This window comes from Diospyros lotus, chromosome 2 (genome assembly GCF_014633365.1).
Source record: "Diospyros lotus cultivar Yz01 chromosome 2, ASM1463336v1, whole genome shotgun sequence".
In the NCBI taxonomy this organism is placed as follows: domain Eukaryota; kingdom Viridiplantae; phylum Streptophyta; class Magnoliopsida; order Ericales; family Ebenaceae; genus Diospyros; species Diospyros lotus.
This window is the reverse complement of record NC_068339.1, coordinates 23,594,397-23,613,791: the sequence shown is the minus strand read 5'-3', so window position 1 is coordinate 23,613,791 and position 19,395 is coordinate 23,594,397. Positions and strand designations below refer to the sequence as shown.

At 34.9% G+C, this 19,395-nt stretch overlaps 1 protein-coding gene across 3 annotated transcripts; it reads left to right on the top strand.

The window, feature by feature from the left end:
* Window positions 1–3,854: 3,854 nt before the first annotated feature.
* LOC127795783 (putative disease resistance protein At4g19050) lies at window positions 3,855–17,190 on the top strand. 3 transcript variants are annotated; one of them, XM_052327674.1, is made up of 3 exons: window positions 3,855–4,026; window positions 11,150–14,703; window positions 14,845–17,184. In XM_052327674.1, the coding sequence occupies exon 2, from the start codon at window positions 11,170–11,172 to the stop codon at window positions 14,653–14,655; it is 3,486 nt and encodes a 1,161-aa protein (XP_052183634.1). In that variant the 5' UTR covers window positions 3,855–4,026; window positions 11,150–11,169; the 3' UTR covers window positions 14,656–14,703; window positions 14,845–17,184. The 3 variants fall into 3 exon arrangements, with proteins under 3 accessions (XP_052183634.1, XP_052183635.1, XP_052183633.1); XM_052327675.1 differs by lacking the exon at window positions 3,855–4,026 and adding an exon at window positions 6,249–8,543 and having other exon boundaries at window positions 11,150–13,852; window positions 14,845–17,190; XM_052327673.1 differs by lacking the exon at window positions 3,855–4,026 and adding an exon at window positions 6,249–8,543 and having other exon boundaries at window positions 14,845–17,185.
* Window positions 17,191–19,395: the final 2,205 nt, after the last annotated feature.

Genomic DNA, 19,395 nt, shown 5'->3' with positions numbered 1-19,395 from the left:
ATTTCACAATTTACTTTGAAATTTTATTCAAAGTAAATTGTAAATATTTATTAATAAATTATAAATTTAATTCAAAACATTTAAAATATAATACAAGAAATAACTTATAATCTAATCATATATAATACATTAAAAATACAAAGTACTTTCTAAAGTAATTTTTAATTTGACTCAACTATTAATTTCACGATAAATTTATTTTTACTTACAAATTAAAATCCGTCATTAATTTTGAAATTTATATTACTCACAATATAAATATTAAAAAAATTATAAATCATAAAATAACAAAATATTAATTTATCCAAAATTTTAAAAATATCATTAAAAAGAAAAACTAATTAAAAAAACTCATATTATATATTCAATTTGGGCATGGAAGGTAGTGGTGAAGGAAGAAATGGTAGAAGCGCAAAACAAAGAAATGATTGGCAATGGTGGGTGTGATGGCAGATTTGGACATGGCAAGAGGTGGCAATGGCAATGATGGCAAATTTGGGCGTGGAGGATAGTGGCGATGGCGAGCGTGGATAGCATTGGTGTGCGTGGAGGGTGGCAGGGACCGAGCTTGAAGAGAAAAATAAGAGAGAAGAGAGATGAAAGATAAAGAAGTATTTTTCGTGTTTTGGATTTAGAAACTGTGTTTTGACTAAAAATAATCAAAACATGATTTCAACATTTTGGTTTTTTTGTATAATTTTTTTTTGTGTTTTACAAAATTTTATTTTGAAAATAGACAAGGAAACACGTTTTGAGTGTTTTAAAAAATTAAAAAAAGAAAACAGACTGAAAATAACAAAAAGAGCCTGCATTTTTCATTAGGAATCATTTTGTATGTAGTTTTGTTTCTTTCTGTAAAAGATTTTTTTTGTATAACTTATTGCATTTTTTTTTTCTTAAGTTACTAGTAAGAGACTAATTTTATTGTTACAAAAGAAAAATTATTGAGTAATGCTACTTGTGGAGGATGGTTTAGAGAAAGGCTTATTGATTTTTTTAATTTTTTTATTTATTTTTGAGAACTTTTATTTTTCAAGATGCTCGCCCATTCTTTTTCTCCCTCTTCCATTTTCTCTCTTTCTCTCTCCTCCTCTTTCATTATCTCTCCCACACTCTCTCCCTTGCCCCGTCACTGTCGCATGCATCGTCGACCATCCCCTGTTTGCCACCAGCATCGACCGTCGTTGCCCCCCCGGCTACGAGCACCCGCCATCATCGCCCCTCCCTCTATCGCACTGCCTCACTCTCACCATCGCAAAGAGCATTGCCACCGGCCGTGGCCCTCCTTCGCCCCACCACCACTGTCATGCCTTCCAAAACCACGAGCACTGTTGACCATCGCCCCCTAGCCCCACCATCGTCGCCCCCTCCTCTTGGCAATTCACACCACCGGCACAAACCGTCGCCGCCCGCAGGTTACCCCCCCACCTGTCGTGATTTCATTTCTTTGGGTGACTTCATTTTTTTTTATTTTCTGTTATATATTTGTCAATTACACGAAAAGCCTATGGTTCACCCATTTATTGGAGCGGAGAAAAGATTGGTAGAGTTTTCCTATAATTCTGATCAAATTTTGTTATTTGGATGTATAAATTTAATACTTAAAAAATTAGAATTCATGTAATATAATTAATTTCATATTGTATAATAAAAAATTAATATGTTATTTTTGTTATGTATGTTTAGCTACATATTCTACAAGTTATCGGGTTTGATTATTTGTAACGCTGTTAATAGTAACACAATCATTTACAATATAGACTATCTCGGTAACCATGGCAAATAAAGGTAATAATGTTAGTTTATTACATTTCACGTTATTTTTTTTTTCTTGACAAATTAATTTTAGCAAAGGATTTATTAGATTAACAAGTAGATGCACTACATAAGAATAAAAACATAAACAAAGGTTTAAGATACATTAAAAAGAATAAATGGATGAAAGTTAAAAATTTGACTTGGTTAAAGCTATTAGATTTGCAATATGTAGCAATTTTGTGTGATTAATAAGATTTTGATTTCTTCTAATTTGTTCAACAGGTCACAAAATTATTTTTAATTTTTTTTGTATCACTCCTGAAGCTTAGTGTATTTTTCTAATATATTATTTGATACTTCAAGTATTCCAACACTAATTTTAGAAATATGTTGTTTCAATGTTACAAGGAGTTGTCCATTAAATTTTTTTTTTTTTTCATATATGCAAGTAACGCGGTACAGTATGTTAATCAATACTTGCAGAGACAATAATAGAAAGCGTAAGTTTTATAAGTCTGACCGTTACACCAAGTGCAAAGTGGAAGATCTAATATTTCATTCATCTGGGAGATTTCATTATTGTACATTTGATTTTAGAAATTGTGTACTCAGCAATTCGACTTATTTTCATTAGAATTTACTTTTTAAAAACATATATATTAGACTTTGTAGATTGGTTCAGATTTATTTTAACAATATTTAATTTGCTTGTGTAAAACCTTTATTCATGCAAATGATGTGATGGGAAACGATCAATGACGGTAGCAACTAATTTCTTCTGTGTCGGATGATTTTAATGGCGGTAGCACTTCAGTAAGAAATGCTACTTTTAATTGTCACTATAACAAAAGAACACACAGAAATGCTCATGTTTTCCACATAAGCAATACATCAAGAACATACATCCATTGCAATCACCAATTACACAGTAATTGATAACATTAAGTTACAAAATTACAAAGTAATACTACTTTCAATCGTCACTACAATAAAAGAACATATAGAAATGCTCCTATTTTTGGCATAAGCAACACATCAAGAACATGCATCCATTGCAATCACCAATTACAGAGTCTTTGAAAAATAAAGGTAGGCATCTTGAAAAATAAAAATTCTTAAAATAAATTAAAATAATTAAAAAAAAATCGATAAGCCTTTCTCGGTTATCTATAAATAGCATTACTCAAAATTATTTATTTATATTACAGTATGTGTGACATTGTCTTTGTCTGGATTAAATAAATTCAACATGGCACATATTTACACAAGTATAATTATTTTAAATTAAATTATTATTCCCTAGGCGCTGTTCTTGTCTGGTTAAGACAATGGGCGCTGTTCTTGCCGGCAGAACTTTGGCATATTTTAAATGCCCGCGTCGGATAGGAAATGCCCGACGCGGACGTGTCACCCCTCCGCCCCAAGTACAGAACCCCCCCCCCCCAACACACCATACATACATGCCTGCATGCATATAATTTTATATTTTTTAAATATTATTTAAATAAATTATTAATTCTAATTTATTCAATTAAAATTATAATTATAACTATAATTAATAATTTATTTTTTTATTATAATAAAATTTATACATATTTTATATATTTTTTAATTATATTTATCAAATTAAAATGTAATTGAGCTAACTCAATTAAATAGATATTTAAATCAAATAGATTAAAAAAATAAAAAAAATAAAAAATATCAAAGGATTTATGTTATTCAACACTGAGTAGTCCAGTAATAACACTTAAAATTCTTCTTTAATTAAATTTCTTATTTTAGCTCTCTCAAATTAAATCATATTAAATATCTCTAAATAATTTAATCGATTCAATTATATTTTTATCTGACAAATATACTTAAAAAAATATAAAATACATATAAATTTTATTATGATTAAAAAAAATAAATTATTAATTATGATTACAATTGTAATTATTAAAATAAGATAAACAAATCAGAAGTAATAATTTATTTAGATAGTAATTTATAATAATATTCAAAAAAATATAAAATTATATGTATGTATGCATGTATGTATGTCGGGGGGGGGGGGCGGGTGGCCCGTGTTCAAGGGGGGTGTTCAGCGGGGGTTCTCTACATGGGGCGGGGGGGCGACACGTCCGCGTCGGGCATTTTTTATCTTGCCCGACGGGGGCAGGAGATCAAGACTGCTATCCATACTAAGAAAGTTGAAAGTAATCGTTTACCAGAACCATCCCAAAGTTGACGACCGTTGAAGAGAAGGTGCTCTAGTTCGTCCAGGTCCTCTCTCTCTCTCTCTCTCTGTATTTATATATATATATATATATATATGCACATACATTTCAATGGTATTAGCAGTCTTTGGGCCCTGAGCAGATTCGACAAGATGCATGATAATGTGGTAGTTCTTGTTTTAATTCTAGATTGAAGGTTCCTCTTGCGTTTGAAAAGTGTAAATCCAGCCACTGGTCATCATTCTTCTGTTATAACTACCTTCTTCCAATCTTTTACAAGTTTTTCTTAACGGGTCCTCATGTTTAGGGTTTTACTCTTCAGTTTATTGCTTTGCATATTACAAGAAATGAAGAATGAGGGCCCCCACAAATTAGAAACAAATAGGTCCTAAGTTCTGTTTAGTTGTAGAAAATAATTTCCAATTTTCTACTTTACCTCCAAATTTACATTTCCACAGAACAATTTGAGAACATGTTCAAGTGTTGAACATTGAAAGTACTTTTCTATTCATTCTAGAAAATTATAAAAGATGGTCGAAATAGTCAAAATCACAGCCAAACATTAGCGACTTGTGATTGGCTACTCCATCGGTACTATCCTCCTCCTCCTCCTCCTTCGAATCTGATGATCTAAACATGCCCAACCCCCTTTATTGTTTACCTTCTTCTATTGACCCTTTCCTTATGCCAACCAAACTGGAGAATTAGAAGTAAAGAACCTTTTTAGTTGGGCGACAGGTATGGAGATGATGATAGACAGTGCAAGCCCTCTCTATTGTTGTTACAAGAATTCGGACGGTTGTTTCTGCGAGGAGTGAGAAAGTCTATTTGGAAAAATGCAGCAACTGTTTTCTATTTCATAGTATAAAGTTGGATATTTAAATTTTCTATTTTCTAATTGAAAAACTTTTGTCTTTTGAACATTTTTTCTTAAGGAAAAAGTTTCCAGAAAACAGGGGCTTTTTTCCACAACCGAACAGACCCATATTGTTTGAATTTTTTCTGCAACTCTGATGCAAATTATTCTAAAAATTTTACAGCAATACACCTAAAACAGATATATATATATATAAAGTTCCAAAATATTCAGCTTGATTCTTGAAAGGTTCATGAAAGCATACTCACATAGATTGGCAAGAGGCTAGCCTTCTGGTGGTGGTCGAAAGTCCATCGGAGATGTCATGCACTGGCAACATTTTGCACGACTCTCACATGCCTGTAAACAGGTCGCGCGTGTGGGTGCGTGGGCCTGACCTCCTCCGGCTACCTGCTTTCAGTGGCAGTGTCACCAGAGGCAGGCGACCCACCTCCAGCGACTTCTGTTATTCTTCCAATTTCATTTGTTTGGCTTCCGTTATGAGCAAGCCGCTGGGGAGGGGCTGTGCTCTCTATTTTTTTGGCTGTTTTGCTGCTCTTAATTATTGCGTGGATTGTGTGTAGGTTGTAATGTCGTGTTATTCCAATGACTTTGGTTGCTCTTAATTGTTGGTTGGGTTGTGTTCATGCTGTAATGTTTTGTTCTTTTCCAATGATTTTCTTGTTCAATTCTTACGATTTTTTTAGTTATTTTTTAATTATTATATTGAAGAACTCAATAATCACAAACATAGCCAACGGACATCACCAAGATCATTTTAAAATATTAATGGAACTACTAATTTTCATTTAAAAATACCAAGATATATAATATAGCTAATATAAATCTAATATCAACCCTAGGTAATTTAAAATTTACTGTTACCCCCAAATAATGTACTGACTGAGCCTATATACCGCTATTATACTAAGTTATGTATCTCGTACCGTGACCCCTAACATATTGGGATGCTGGCAACTATGGTCAGGTTTAATAATCCTTTAAATTACTGCAATTTGTTTTTAATCTAACTCAAAATATCTACTATTTTTTTTTTACTAAATACAATTTTTTTGTTTAAAGGAAAGTAATTCTACTTATTAATTAATGGCCATTAGGCCTAGAGGTGTTCAATGTAATTTCTGAAGTACTAGGGGTGTTCCTTTTATTTTCAAAAAACCTCAAGGGTGTATGGTATAATTTATTCAAATTACTATGTTGAAAATGTATATAGTGGATAAAATTTTATAACTGTAAAATTTAGTCACTCAATCTTTATCCATTGCCATATTATTTGTAAGGCCATTATATTTACATCATGTTCAAGAGTTTCTTGCAAACTTTTTTGTGGTCTTCGTCTTCTTTCCCAACAAATTTTCTCTATTTCATCCACTCACTTTACATCTGTGTTTTTTAACCTTCTCACCTAGCTAGACAATCTTAATTGTGACTCTAGGATCTTACCTTTAATATATGCCATTCTAATCTCATTACATATAATCTTATTTCTTATTTTGTCTTCTTTTTCATTTTTTTTTTGTGTGGTCGTAGATCCACTGTAATAATGTCATCTTAGCTCTGCTTATATTTTGCTAGCACACATTGTTACTTAAGTGTCTTAACATTCTTAGCTATACAACAAGGATGATCTTATACTCATCCAACAAAATTTTCCTTTTAGCTTTATAGAGATTCTTGAATCAAATAAAATGTTGTGTGCATTTCTTTTCTTTAACCCATCTTCTCTTGATTATATGAGTACCATCCTTCAAAATCTCTATTCTTTTTGGCACTTGATTGAAGATATCGAAATTGATCTTTTCATTTTTTTTTTTTTTCCTCTCTATGATGACCTAATCTCCAAGTCTCAAAACAACATCATCCACATTTCAATTTTATTGAACTTACATTGACATACTTACATTTTCACTTAATTTAAAACTTTGGTTTCCAAGGTGTTTCTCCATAATTTAGATGTATTATTAACGTTTTCTTTTGTCTCATCCACTAAGACAATACTTCCTACAAGTAACATACACCACAACACTTTTTCTTGGATATGCTCAGTAACCTGTGCATGTACTCATCACCAGAGTAAAGATAAGGGTAACTTAATGCAAATCTTTGATGTTATCCAATTGTAATTGAAAAAATCTCAGTGTCTCCTCCACAAGTCTTAGTGCATATTTCTGCTTGATAATACATGTTACATAAGCAAGCCAAAATTTTCTTCTCCAACACCTTCCACAAGATTTTGTTGGCACTTTGCCATAGGCTTCTTTCAAGTCTATAAATACCACATACAATCATTTTGTTTATCTTTGAACCTTCCCATTAGATGTCGTAGGTAGCTTTTATTGTTAACCTAGTAGACATAAAACCAAATTGATTTTAAAGACCTTGGTTTCTCTTCTTAACCTTTGCTCAATTATTCTCTTCCAAAAGTTTCGTAGTATGGCTCATGAGTTTGATCCCTTTACAATTTTCACAACTTTGAACATTTGCTTTATTTTTATAAATATGCATTAAGTTGTTCTTTCTCCACTTTAATGACGTCCTTCTTGATGATCATATTAAATAATTTTGTTATCCAAAATAATGCACTCTTCTTCCATGTATTTCCACGCATAATGCTAACAAGGTAACATAACACAATATATATAATGATTGTAAAATAACCTGATTCTTTAAAAATTGGATTGGGTCAATAACTGGGCTTACTCCACTAATTTAAGGCAAAATTCAATAAGTCTCCCCCATAACTTAAATTTCATAAGTATAATGAACTAAAGAACATTATATTCTCTCCTATATGCCTTATGAAGAGTGATACTCAAGTACTACTCAAACAAATCAAATTAATTCCATTAACTTGAAAATTTTATGTCAAAAATGGTTTATAATAGAGAAAACCTTGCAACCTTGAAACCAATTCATCCAATCTCTCAAATCACACACTTTGATAAGAACGTTTATGAGAGAATATAATACAATATATATAGTCGTTATAAAGAAATCTTAATTCTCAAATTTGCATTGAGTCAATATTTGGGCAAGATCTCTGAATTCTAGACTATAGATAATGAATCATAAGGATTTGCATTTGAGTTGAGAGAAAAGAATAGTCCTAAGGGTGAATCAGGTTGGCATGTTAAATAAAAACATAAATCCATATTACCTGAAACAAGATACATAATAATGTGTAATAATATATTTTTTTTTGTATATGCATTATGCATATATGTATGTTTGCTAAATGCAATATGTTTTTATTTGTTAATATCAAGCAGAGGACTTCTATTGAAATCATCTTGTATTTTTTTTTGTTAGAGACCTCAACTCAATAGGAGGCCTACTTAATCATGTTCAATTTTTGCACACCTTTGTTTTTCCTCTATTCTTTGTTTGTTGCATGCAGCTACTCTCCCAGCCTACTATGTGGCATGTCTCTTCCACAAAAGGCATGCTGACTTGACTCTGTGAATTCAGGATACTCTCTCTCTCTCTCTCTCGCTGTACCTACATAAGACAGGTTGGTCATAGGATAGGATTCTAGGAGAAGCCTTTGAACAGTTTGGGACAGAGACCCAACAGTTGTTGGACCAGTTAAATGAGACATCAACATTGTTTTTTGAGCTTGACACCACATGGTTGTTTGAATTAGTTCCCAGTTGGATGGCTGATCTACATGGAAGTCAATTCTCTGGGTAATTTTTTCTGTTCATGTATACTGTCTTGAATTAGAATGCAAGTTACGACTCTTGAGAAATGTGGGATTATGGTCTTAATGGTCAGCATGACTGGTTAAAGGTGTTTCTAGCATTTCTCATTGATGAAATTTTCATCATATACCAACCATTTGATTTCTAGTGGAGGACTATCATTTGTGATAGGCCTAATGCACATGCAGTTTAATTCCACTTTAGTTATTGTTAGTCGAGGCTTGTTCTAATAGCAGTATTGAAGTTTCTGTCAAGTCATTGGTGCTCATCTAGTTACATGATTGTTGTTTTATGTTTTCACAAAGTTTGTTCCCCTGTAGGGTTTTGATGAGCTTGTTTTGTATATTTATTCTCCAAATAAAATATTATACTTACAGTGAAAATACACAAATTTATTACATGTATATACATGATAGTACATCTATGGGAAGATAGTGGATAAAGTTAGCTGTAAACCATGAAAAGTTTTATCACTTGTATCTTCAATGCTATGCAGTTGATGTTGGACAACTTCTGGGACAATGTTAACCATGGAAAGAAGAAAGATTACAATTTGATGTCATTAATATCTGTTGGAATTTTAGAGACATTGGTAGCTATGAAATTAACGAACAAAAGGTGAAAAAAAACATGAATGTGAAAGGCTATAACTTCATTATTTTTATTCATATCATCATGCCTTTAAATAGGTAATATATGTCAACTGAATAACAAGAAAATAGGATTTATTGCTGGATTTAAATTTAAAAAAACGAAATTATCTCAACCCACTAAATCAGTAAATAGAATTTTGACCCAATCAATCCACTAAATCAGTAAACAGAATTTTGACCTAATCAACCCACTAAATCAGCAACTTTGAATCAATATTCAACATTCCTCCTTGATTCAAAGTTGCAAAACTTCAACTTTGTATAGAGCACTTCTCTCCAAATTTCTTCCCAATTGTGAAGCACTTCTCTTCACTTCTTGATGCACTTCTTATCACAATCAATACTTCTTTCAAATGTTGAAAAAAAAAAAATAATAATTCAGTTTCATGGAGCACTTCTCTCCAAAAAATTCTTCTTGGTGCACTTCTCACCAACTAGAAGAGCGTTTCCTCTTCAATTGCCCCTTCAATTGCCTTCACTGTACTTGCTTGTTTTTTCAAGTTAAATCTGCAATCCTTTTTCAAATGCCCAAATCTTTTACATTAGAAGCATTGAGGCTTCCCTTTGTGCCAACAATCTTTCTCTTCATGACCAATTTTTTTGCAATAGTCACATTCTGGAATTTTTCCTTTCTTCTTTGACGATGAACTCTTGGCAAGATGAGCTCCCTCCACTATCTTTTCACTTTCTTCATTTCTCATAATCCTTCTTTGCTCCTGAGCTTGCAAGGCTCCGATTAATTCTGCTAATGTAATTTGGCTAATATCCCTTGAATCTTCAAGGGAGGAGATTTTTGCCTCAAACCTCTCAGGTAGGCTTATCAAGACTTTCTCTACGATCCTGCTGTCAGGTAGCTCTTCTCCCATAAGTCTGATTTTATTTACCACCGTCATTAGTTTTTCAGAGAACTCTTGGATTGTATCATTTTCATTCATTCTAAGGATCTCAAAATTTCTTTTGAGATTCAACACTTGTATTCTCTTCGTTCTAGCATTCCCTTGATATAGCTCTATCAATACATCCCATGCTTCCTTAGCCATTTCACACGCCATGATTCTTAAGAAAATTGATTCGGAGATAGCAACGTGTATTTGAGATAAAGCCCTCGGAGCTTTAGCTTTTGCTTCTTCATGAGCTCTGATTTGATTGAGCGTAGGATTGTTGCCAAGCGGAGGTATCTCCCTTTCACTTTCGACCCACTACCATAAACTGAGACCTCTCAAATGAGCTTTCATTTTGACAGCCCATACTTGATAATTTTCTCCATAAAAAACTGGTGGTGAAAGAGATGATGTGTTGGTGGAAGCCATAGAAATAAAGAAGGCGTTGATGAGTTCTCTCTCAGATCCCTTAAGATCATTGAATGCTCTGATACCACTGTTGGAATTTTAGAGACATTGGTAGCTATGAAATTAACGAACAAAATCTGAAAAAAAACATGAATGTGAAAGGCTATAACTTCATTATTTTTATTCATATCATCATGCCTTTAAATAGGCAATATATGTCAACTGAATAACAAGAAAATATGATTTATTGCTGGATTTAAATTTAAAAAAACGAAATTATCTCAACCCACTAAATCAGTAAATAGAATTTTGACCCAATCAATCCACTAAATTAGTAAACAGAATTTTGACCCAATCAACCCACTAAATCAGCAACTTTGAATCAATATTCAACAATATCTAGTTGTGCTACATTATTGAGAATTTGTTAGTTTCTAGTTTGAGGAAATTTCTTATTGTTTGGGAGTTAAGATGCATATAAACATAACAGAACCTGAACTTGTATATCTGCTAGCTTGCAATATCTAATGTTGCCTGGTGCTCTCCTATTACATCTGAATTTTGATTTCCCTGGAAAGACCAATTTTACCATCTTTTGCCTCCATTTTATTGAAATTATGTGATTAATCTTTTTATCAAACTTATGTAGGTGGGTTTCTTATATCAGCAATGGCCACAACAATAGTAGTACAGAATAAATGGAAAGTATTTCAACTGCTAAAAGATGACAAAGTCAGAAGAATTGTTCTTTATGGGGAAGCTGGAGTTGGGAAAACATGGATAGCTAGACAGATGGCAAATCTTGCAAGAAAGAGGGGCTTAATTGACATTGCTCTCTGGATATTTCTCTGTAGAGAATATGACATTGACGCTCTTCGTGACAGTATTGCTTATCAGTTATCTGTACTCATTACGGGGAAGCCACGATTTGAGTATGACACTAAAAAATCAGACGAGAACCAGGGAGACTTGCTTCATAAAATATCCACAACACTGGCAGGAAAGAAGCTTCTTCTAGTTTTGGATGATGAGGGGAAGAAAATGAATGAACAACAAATAATTGAAAAATTGGAAACTTTGCTGAATCTTGGAGCACTAAACTACAAAATCCTAATTACAAAAAGAGACAACCCCAGCAGCAGTATTCGAGAGGACAGTGAGAGATCAGCAATTATGGTAAATCCCTTGTCCAAGGATGAGTCCTTGTCCTTATTGCAAGAAAGAGCAGCACCAGGGGTTTATGAAGATCCAGGCATCAGAGATTTAGCTGAAAACTTTATTGAAAAGACTACTAAAAACTTGCCTGCTGCAGTTATCTTGATGGCAAAAGCCTTCAACTACTTTGCCCGACAGGATTATAGGGTGCGGAAGCTGGAACATTCTCTGGAGCAAACACCCATCAACAAAGTCTATGACATTACACAGTTGCTATGTAGTGGGTATGACTTGGTGCCCAACAATATTTTGATCGACTGCTGGCACAGCCATTTCTTCAAAGATCATAATCGCATCCACTACAATGAATTGATAGCTTACTGGATGATGGAAGGATATCTTGGTTGCATCAATTCTATGGAGAAGGCTCATGAGAAGGGATATGAGGTTTTAATGGAGCTTATAGATTGCCAAATACTGAGAGAAGTGGAGGTTGATTATGTTATGATGGAAGAAAGAACAACACTGAATTTGGATGATGTAGTCATGGAAAGGACAACAACGAACTCGGATGACTGCTACCGTCGTGGATTTGGTGGAACAGCCAATCTGGGATTAGCTAATGTGTACGGGAATGGCAAGTGGGAAGGCCTTGGGAAACTCATTCTAAAGGATGGAGCAATGGAAACACTTAACAATGGCAAAAAACAGAAACTCTCTACTATTCTGCTTGATGGGAATTCTCTCAACAGAGAATTTCCTTCTAATTTCTTCCAGTCACAAGAAGGACCTAAAGTTATTTCCCTTTTTAACCCCACACTGGACAAATTGTCTTTTTCATCTGTGATGAAGAATCTTTATGTGCTTCTGCTTAGGTGTTGTCATTACTTGGAGAAGATAGACCAGGTACATCACAGCCTAAAATATGAGAAATTAACTGTTCTTGAGATATCCGGTCCAAGCTCCTTGACTATGTTGCCAGATGATATTTTCAAGCACATGCCTCAACTTCGAAGTGTCAATCTATCCAGGCTACAAGTTGATAAATTACCCTCATCTCTTTATGAACTTAGTGAACTAACGTGGCTCATCCTTAGAGAGTGTTCTTGCCTGACAACTCTGAAAAGTTTGAAAAGTTGTACAAAGCTCACGGTGCTAGATCTTTCTGGGGCTAAATCTTTGTCTACCATTGAAGAAGGGAGATTTTTGGGCTATCATGATCTTCAGTTGCTCAATCTTTCAGAAACAAAGGTTACTAAGATACCGCTCATTAATGGTCTAAAAAATCTCACTCACCTCCTGCTAAGAGGATGTTTGGAATTGAAGCATCTGGGTTTCATTTATAATACAACTTCTCTGCAAGTTCTTGATATTTCAGATTCTAGCAAAATTAATGAGATTCTTGATGAGTCTCTGGAGCTTATTAAAGACCTTAAGATCATGGATCTATCAGGAACTGCCGTTGAGGTTCTACGTAACATTGGCAATCCTCATCATCTGTATTTAAAAAGATGCAGTAAACTATATAACCTGCAGTGCGTTGAAACATTGAAAGATCTTGAGACACTTGATATTTCAAACGCAGAAGTCTCGACTCTCCCCGAGTTTTCCCATCTTTGTAACCTTCGTCACCTATCAATGACTTCTTGTTTGAATCTGAAAGAGTTTCCTGACTTGAATCCTCTTAAAAATCTTGAGGTGCTTGATCTTTCAGGCTGTATTTCTTTGACAAAATTGCCAGATAACTCCTTTGAGCGCATGTCTCGTCTTCTAAGGCTTGACCTGTCTGGAACTAAGATTGTTGTGGTCCCTGACCTTTCAAAACTTTGCAACCTCCGTCATCTCTTACTGAAAAACTGTAGTGATTTAAGTGATGTTCCACAATTAGGATCTCTAACAAAACTTGTGGAGCTGAACTTGCGTGGTATTAGATCCTTGAAAAGAGCAGATTTCGTGGAGCACATGAATCAGCTTCAGATTCTTGACCTTTCTGGAACGCAGCTTGAACAGTTACCATCCAGGTCAAGACTAGGAAACCTTACTGAGCTTTATCTGAGAGGTTGTCCATGCTTAAAAGAAGTGTCGGATTTGAATTCATTGAAAAACATGAAGAATCAGGGAGCTAGCAGCAGCAATATAGAGGAGCCAAATCATTGTGCCTGGGGCATCTCTGTTTTGCCAGTTGCAATAGTTGACGGTAATGATAAACCTTCTGCATCTTTTAATGGTTCTCAATTTCAACAACTTTTGAAGGAAGACCCCTCATTGTGGCAGAAAGATTATGAACAATTCCATTTCGTTGTTCATCCCATTGAGGTGCAAGATAGAAAAGTAATTGTCTCTTTGTGGAGAGATGATTTTGTTTTCAAAGATACTTACCTAAGAACAAAATATTTATATGATTTTCAAATGCTACGGTCAACGGAGATCCATGGATTCCACCATTTCCCCGAAGGCCTTGAAGATGTTCTTTGTCATACCGACTCTGTATTTCTGGTTGATAATGTTTTAGAAAGCTTATTATCCAATTTAAGGGCGTTGAACCTCGAGCAACTGAAAGGCTGTTGGATAGAAAGGTGCAGAGAGATGGAGAGTGTTTTCTGTGAACAGGAGGAAGGAGAGATTATGAAACTGAAAAATTTAGAGGTCTTATGGGTTTCCAGTTCTGGTAATCTCAAGCATATATACCGTGGGAACTGGCAAACAGGCACCTTCCAAAACCTTAAGCATCTGTATCTAGATTGTTGTCCAAAGCTATCAACTATTTTCTCTTCTCCCCAGGTGCCAACAAACCTTCAAGTTCTTCATATTAAGTTTTGTGACGAATTGGAGGCTGTACTTGAACAAGAATCAGCAGAATCTAAGTTCCCTAACTTAGTGACCCTGTATCTGTGGGAACTGCCAAAATTGAAGACAATTGGATGTCCCTTGCCATCTTGGACAACTGAGATAATATGGGCATGCCCAAAACTAGAAAGGTTTAGGGAGAATGTTAATTGATAGATCATATGGATTTCCAGTTTCAGTGATTTTGAATTGTTATTTTAGGTAAATTTTCACCATGGAACTGATGCATTTGATCTTGAGAATTACACAATGCTTGTGCATTTCTCCTCTTGACATTTTTTCCAGTTGCTCTTCCTTCTACCTTCTAAAGGGAACTACCTTTTTTTTTTTTTTCTTTTGCAGGCCTTTGGAGTAATACCATCCACTGCAGAGATATTTTATGCATGCATCCCAGCAGGCTCAAGCAACTCTTGCTTCCATAGGATCAGTGCAGTGGCAAACATGTTATTGTGGCTTTCAACAACGAGCTTGCTGGAGCGGCTAAACATTCTATAGTTCACCCAGAACTGGTTTATATTCGTTGATCAGCGCCATGACTCTTCTTTGTCCCAAAGTCTCATGTTATTAGTTTAGCTGCTTCCCAACTTAAGTTTGTCCTCATATATCAACGTTATCTTTTCTGCATAGAGGAAGAAAAAACTTCATATGACTTCTGTGGAATTGTTGGAGTCTTAGCTTCTCGTCAATCACAGACGAAATTTCTTTCTTCTTGTACATTAACGTGATTGTGGCATATCCAGTAAGGGTGGGCTTAACCTCATTTGCTCCTGTGAAAGCTGCATGTAGTTCATCATAGAGTTTTAGTACGACTTATGGTGAGCTTCCTGCCAAGTATTGTCCTCTTATGGATGGGAAGGTGGGACAGATTGTTGTCTGAAGCATCACCCGTATTTACAGTTAATTCTTGAAGAGCTTAGGCAATACCGGTTTCTTCAATCTTCAAGAAATCTGTAGAAAACACTTGCGAGCTCAACAATCCATGCGGACTAAAAGTGCCTGCAGTGTCCGAGAATTTACAGGCGCTACCAGTATTGAATTCGAAGTATCAAAGCATTATTTTCCATTTCTTTGCTTTTCATTCCTTATCTTGGCTGTTGTTTTCGTGTTCCTGCAACTGCAAGCTAGTGTTTTGATGAACTGCCTCAATGATTTGTTGTATGTTAACAGAAGCAGAATTGGAAACTTTTGACACATTTAAACAAAGAGTTACATGAAGCTGCGCTTGTTGTTTGAGATACATTATGGTTTTACAAATTATACGGGCCGTTTGCTAGGCAGATTCGACAAGATGCATGATAATGTGGTGGTCCTTGTTTTAATTCTAGATTGAAGGTTCCTCGTGCGTTTGAAAAGTGTAAATCGAGCCACTGGTCGTCATTTTTCTGTTATAAGTACCTTCTTCCAATCTTTGACAAGTTTTTTCTTAACGGGTCCTAATGTTTATGGTTTAACTCTTCAGTTCATTACAAAAATAGACAACCCCAGTAGCAGTATTCATGAGGACAGTGAGAGATCAACAATTATGGTAAACCCCTTGTCCAGGGATGAGTCCTTGTCCTTATTGCAAGAAAGAGCAACACCTGGGGTTGATGAAGTTCCAGGCATCAGAGATTTAGCTGAAAACTTTATTGAAAAGACTACTATGAACTTTCCTGCTGCAGTTATGTTGATGGCAAAGGGGTGCAGAAGCTGGAACATTCTCTGGAGCAAACACCCGTCAACAGAGTCTATGACATTACACAGTTGCTATGTAGTGGGTATGACTTGGTGCCCAACAATATTTTGATCAACTGCTGGCACAGCCATTTCTTCAAAGATCATCATCGCATCCACTACAATGAATTGATGGCTTACTAGACGATGGAAGGATATCTTGGTTGCATCAATTCTATGGAGAAGGCTCATGAGAAGGGATATGAGGTTTTAATGGAGCTTATAGATTGCCACATACTGAGAGAAGTGGAGGCTGATTATGTTATGATGGAACAAAGAACAACACTGAATTTGAATGACGTAGTCATCGAAAGGACAACAACGAACTCGGATGATTGCTACCGTCGTGGATTTGGTGGGACAGCCAATCTGGGATTAGCTAATGTGTACGGGAATGGCAAGTGGGAGACTCATGCTAAAGGATGGTGCAATGGAAACACTTCAGTGGCAAACAACAGAAACTCTCTACTATTCTGCTTGATGGGAATTCTCTCAACAGAGAATTTCCTTCTCATTTCTTCCAGTCACAAGGAGGACTTAAAAGTTATTTCCCTTTTTAACGCCACACTGGACACGTTGCCTTTTTCATCATCTGTGATGCAGAATCTTTATGTGCTTCTGCTCAGGTGTTGTCATTACTTGGAGAAGATAGACCAGGTAAATCACAGCCAAAAATTTGAGAAATTAACTGTTCTTGAGATATCCGGTCCAAGCTCCTTGATGAAGTTGCCATATGATATTTTTAAGCCCATGCCTCAACTTCGAAGGGTCAATCTATCCAGGCTGCAAGTTGATTCATTACCCTCATCTCTTTATGAACTTAGCGAACTAAGATGGCTCGTCCTTAGAAAGTGTTCTCGCCTAACAACTCTGGGAAGTTTGAGAGGAAAATGTACAAAGCTCATGTGCTAGATCTTTCTGGTGCTAAATCTTTGCTTAAAATTGATGATGGGAGATTAGTGGATATCCAGATCTTAGGTGCCCAATCCTCCGGGAACAAAGGTTGTAGAATTATTATCCAAATTCCAAGAATATTCATGTCAAATTATTAAGAATAAAATTAACAATAAACGAAAACGTATATGTATTTATTGTGATGATTGATCAAAACGGACCTTTTGATCTTCCAATTGATTCGTAGTTTTTATAGAATTTCTCTGTTGATGGAGATGTAGAGAGAAAAACTAACTATCAATTGGTGACTATAACCCTTATATATAACTGCTAAAAGTAGTTAACAATTTTAATATTTTCAAATTGCTCCCTCATTAATTTAGAAATACAACTTATGTCTTTACACATTAATTCTATAATAGTTTAATATCCAATAACCCAAAGATTAAACTTTATAGATCACTTTTAATTGGTTTAACTTTAAGATAGCATTACACATTTAAAAAATACATTTGTGGCCCTATATATTGAATCATTTATTTTCAACAATCTTTCATTGGGCCACATATGTAACCTTACAAATGTGCACAACCTTATGAGTTCCAAAATTTTGTTATCACCATTAAGGGTATTTCTGAACAATCTTGTCCATTAATCATACTGATATAGGATCAAAGTGATCTTCGTGACATATAGTGTAACTAAAATCCATCAATGGTCATGTATACCAATACAACCAAATGACATAGATCAATCATGGATGTGTAGCATGGAAATTACATGTGATGTGATCCAAACATGTCTATTTCTAACTGGTCCTACCTTATTCCTTAGTGAGATCGATACTGAACATAATATATCAGAGTGAAATGGACCGAATACTTCATTTTTATACAAAAAAATTCAAATACAAGAATGTCTTTATAAACAAACATAAAATAATGAGAATACAAACTCCCACTAAAACATGATATCCTCACACAATACAACACTCATATGAATAGTGTGTGCTCATGAAAGACCTTAGGTGGTAATCCCTTGATAAGCGGATCTGCAATTATGGAGTTTGTCCTAATATGTTCTATGAAAATCTGTTCACTCTGCACTATTTCCTTCATAATTAGGAACTTTATGTCAATATGCTTAGATTTAGATGAGCTTCTGTTGTTATTGGAATACAAAATTGCTGATTTATTGTCACAATATAACTTAAGTGGTCTTTCTATACCATCCAAAATCCCCAGCCTAGTGACAAAATTTCGCAGCCATATTCCTTGGTTGGATGCCTCATAACATGCCACGAATTCTGCTTCCATGATGAAAGATGCTATGAGTGTTTGCTTGGCACTCCTCCAAGAAATGACTCTTCCAGCTAGCAGATAAATATAGCCTGAAGTGGATTTCCTATTGTCCTGGCATCCAACATAATTGGAGTCGGAATACCTTATGATCTCTAACTAATCCGACCTCCTATATGTGAGCATGTAATCTTTTGATCTCTGCAAGTATCTCATAACCCATTTTTCTACTTTCCAATGATCCATGCCAGGGTTGTTTAAATATCTGCCTAACATTCCAACAATGAACGCTATATTTGGACGTGTACAAAGTTGAGCATACATTAGACTCCCGACAGCTGACGCATGGGGAATCTTCTACATCTCCTTAACTTCAAGGTCATTCTTAGGGCACTGACCGAGACTAAATTTGTCTCCCTTAGCGACAGGGGTGTCACCTGACTTACAATTCTGCATGCTAAATCTTTTAAGCACCTTATTGATATAGCTCTTTTGTGATAATCCAAGAGTATATCAAGAACAATCTTGGTGTACCTGAATCCCTAATACAAAATAGGCATCACCAAGATCTTTCATCTCAAAATTCTTTGATAGATATCTCTTGGTTTCATGCAACATGCTTATATCATTAGTGGCAAGCAATATGTCATCAACATACAAAACTAGGAAAGTAGGCTTACTCCCATTGAACTTTTGATACATACAATCATCCATAGCATTAACCTCAAAACCAAATGAGATAATTACATGATGAAATTTGTGGTACCATTGACGGGAAGCTTGTTTGAGCCCATAGATAGATTTCTTTAATTTGCAAACCATATTCTTTGGGTCTCATGACACAAAGTTTTCTGGTTGCACCATATAGATTGTTTCATCAATGTCTCCATTGAGAAATGTCGTCTTAACATCCATCTGATGTAACTCAAGATCAAAATGTGCAACAAGCACCATAATAGTCCTAAAAGAGTCTTTCGTAGAAACCGGA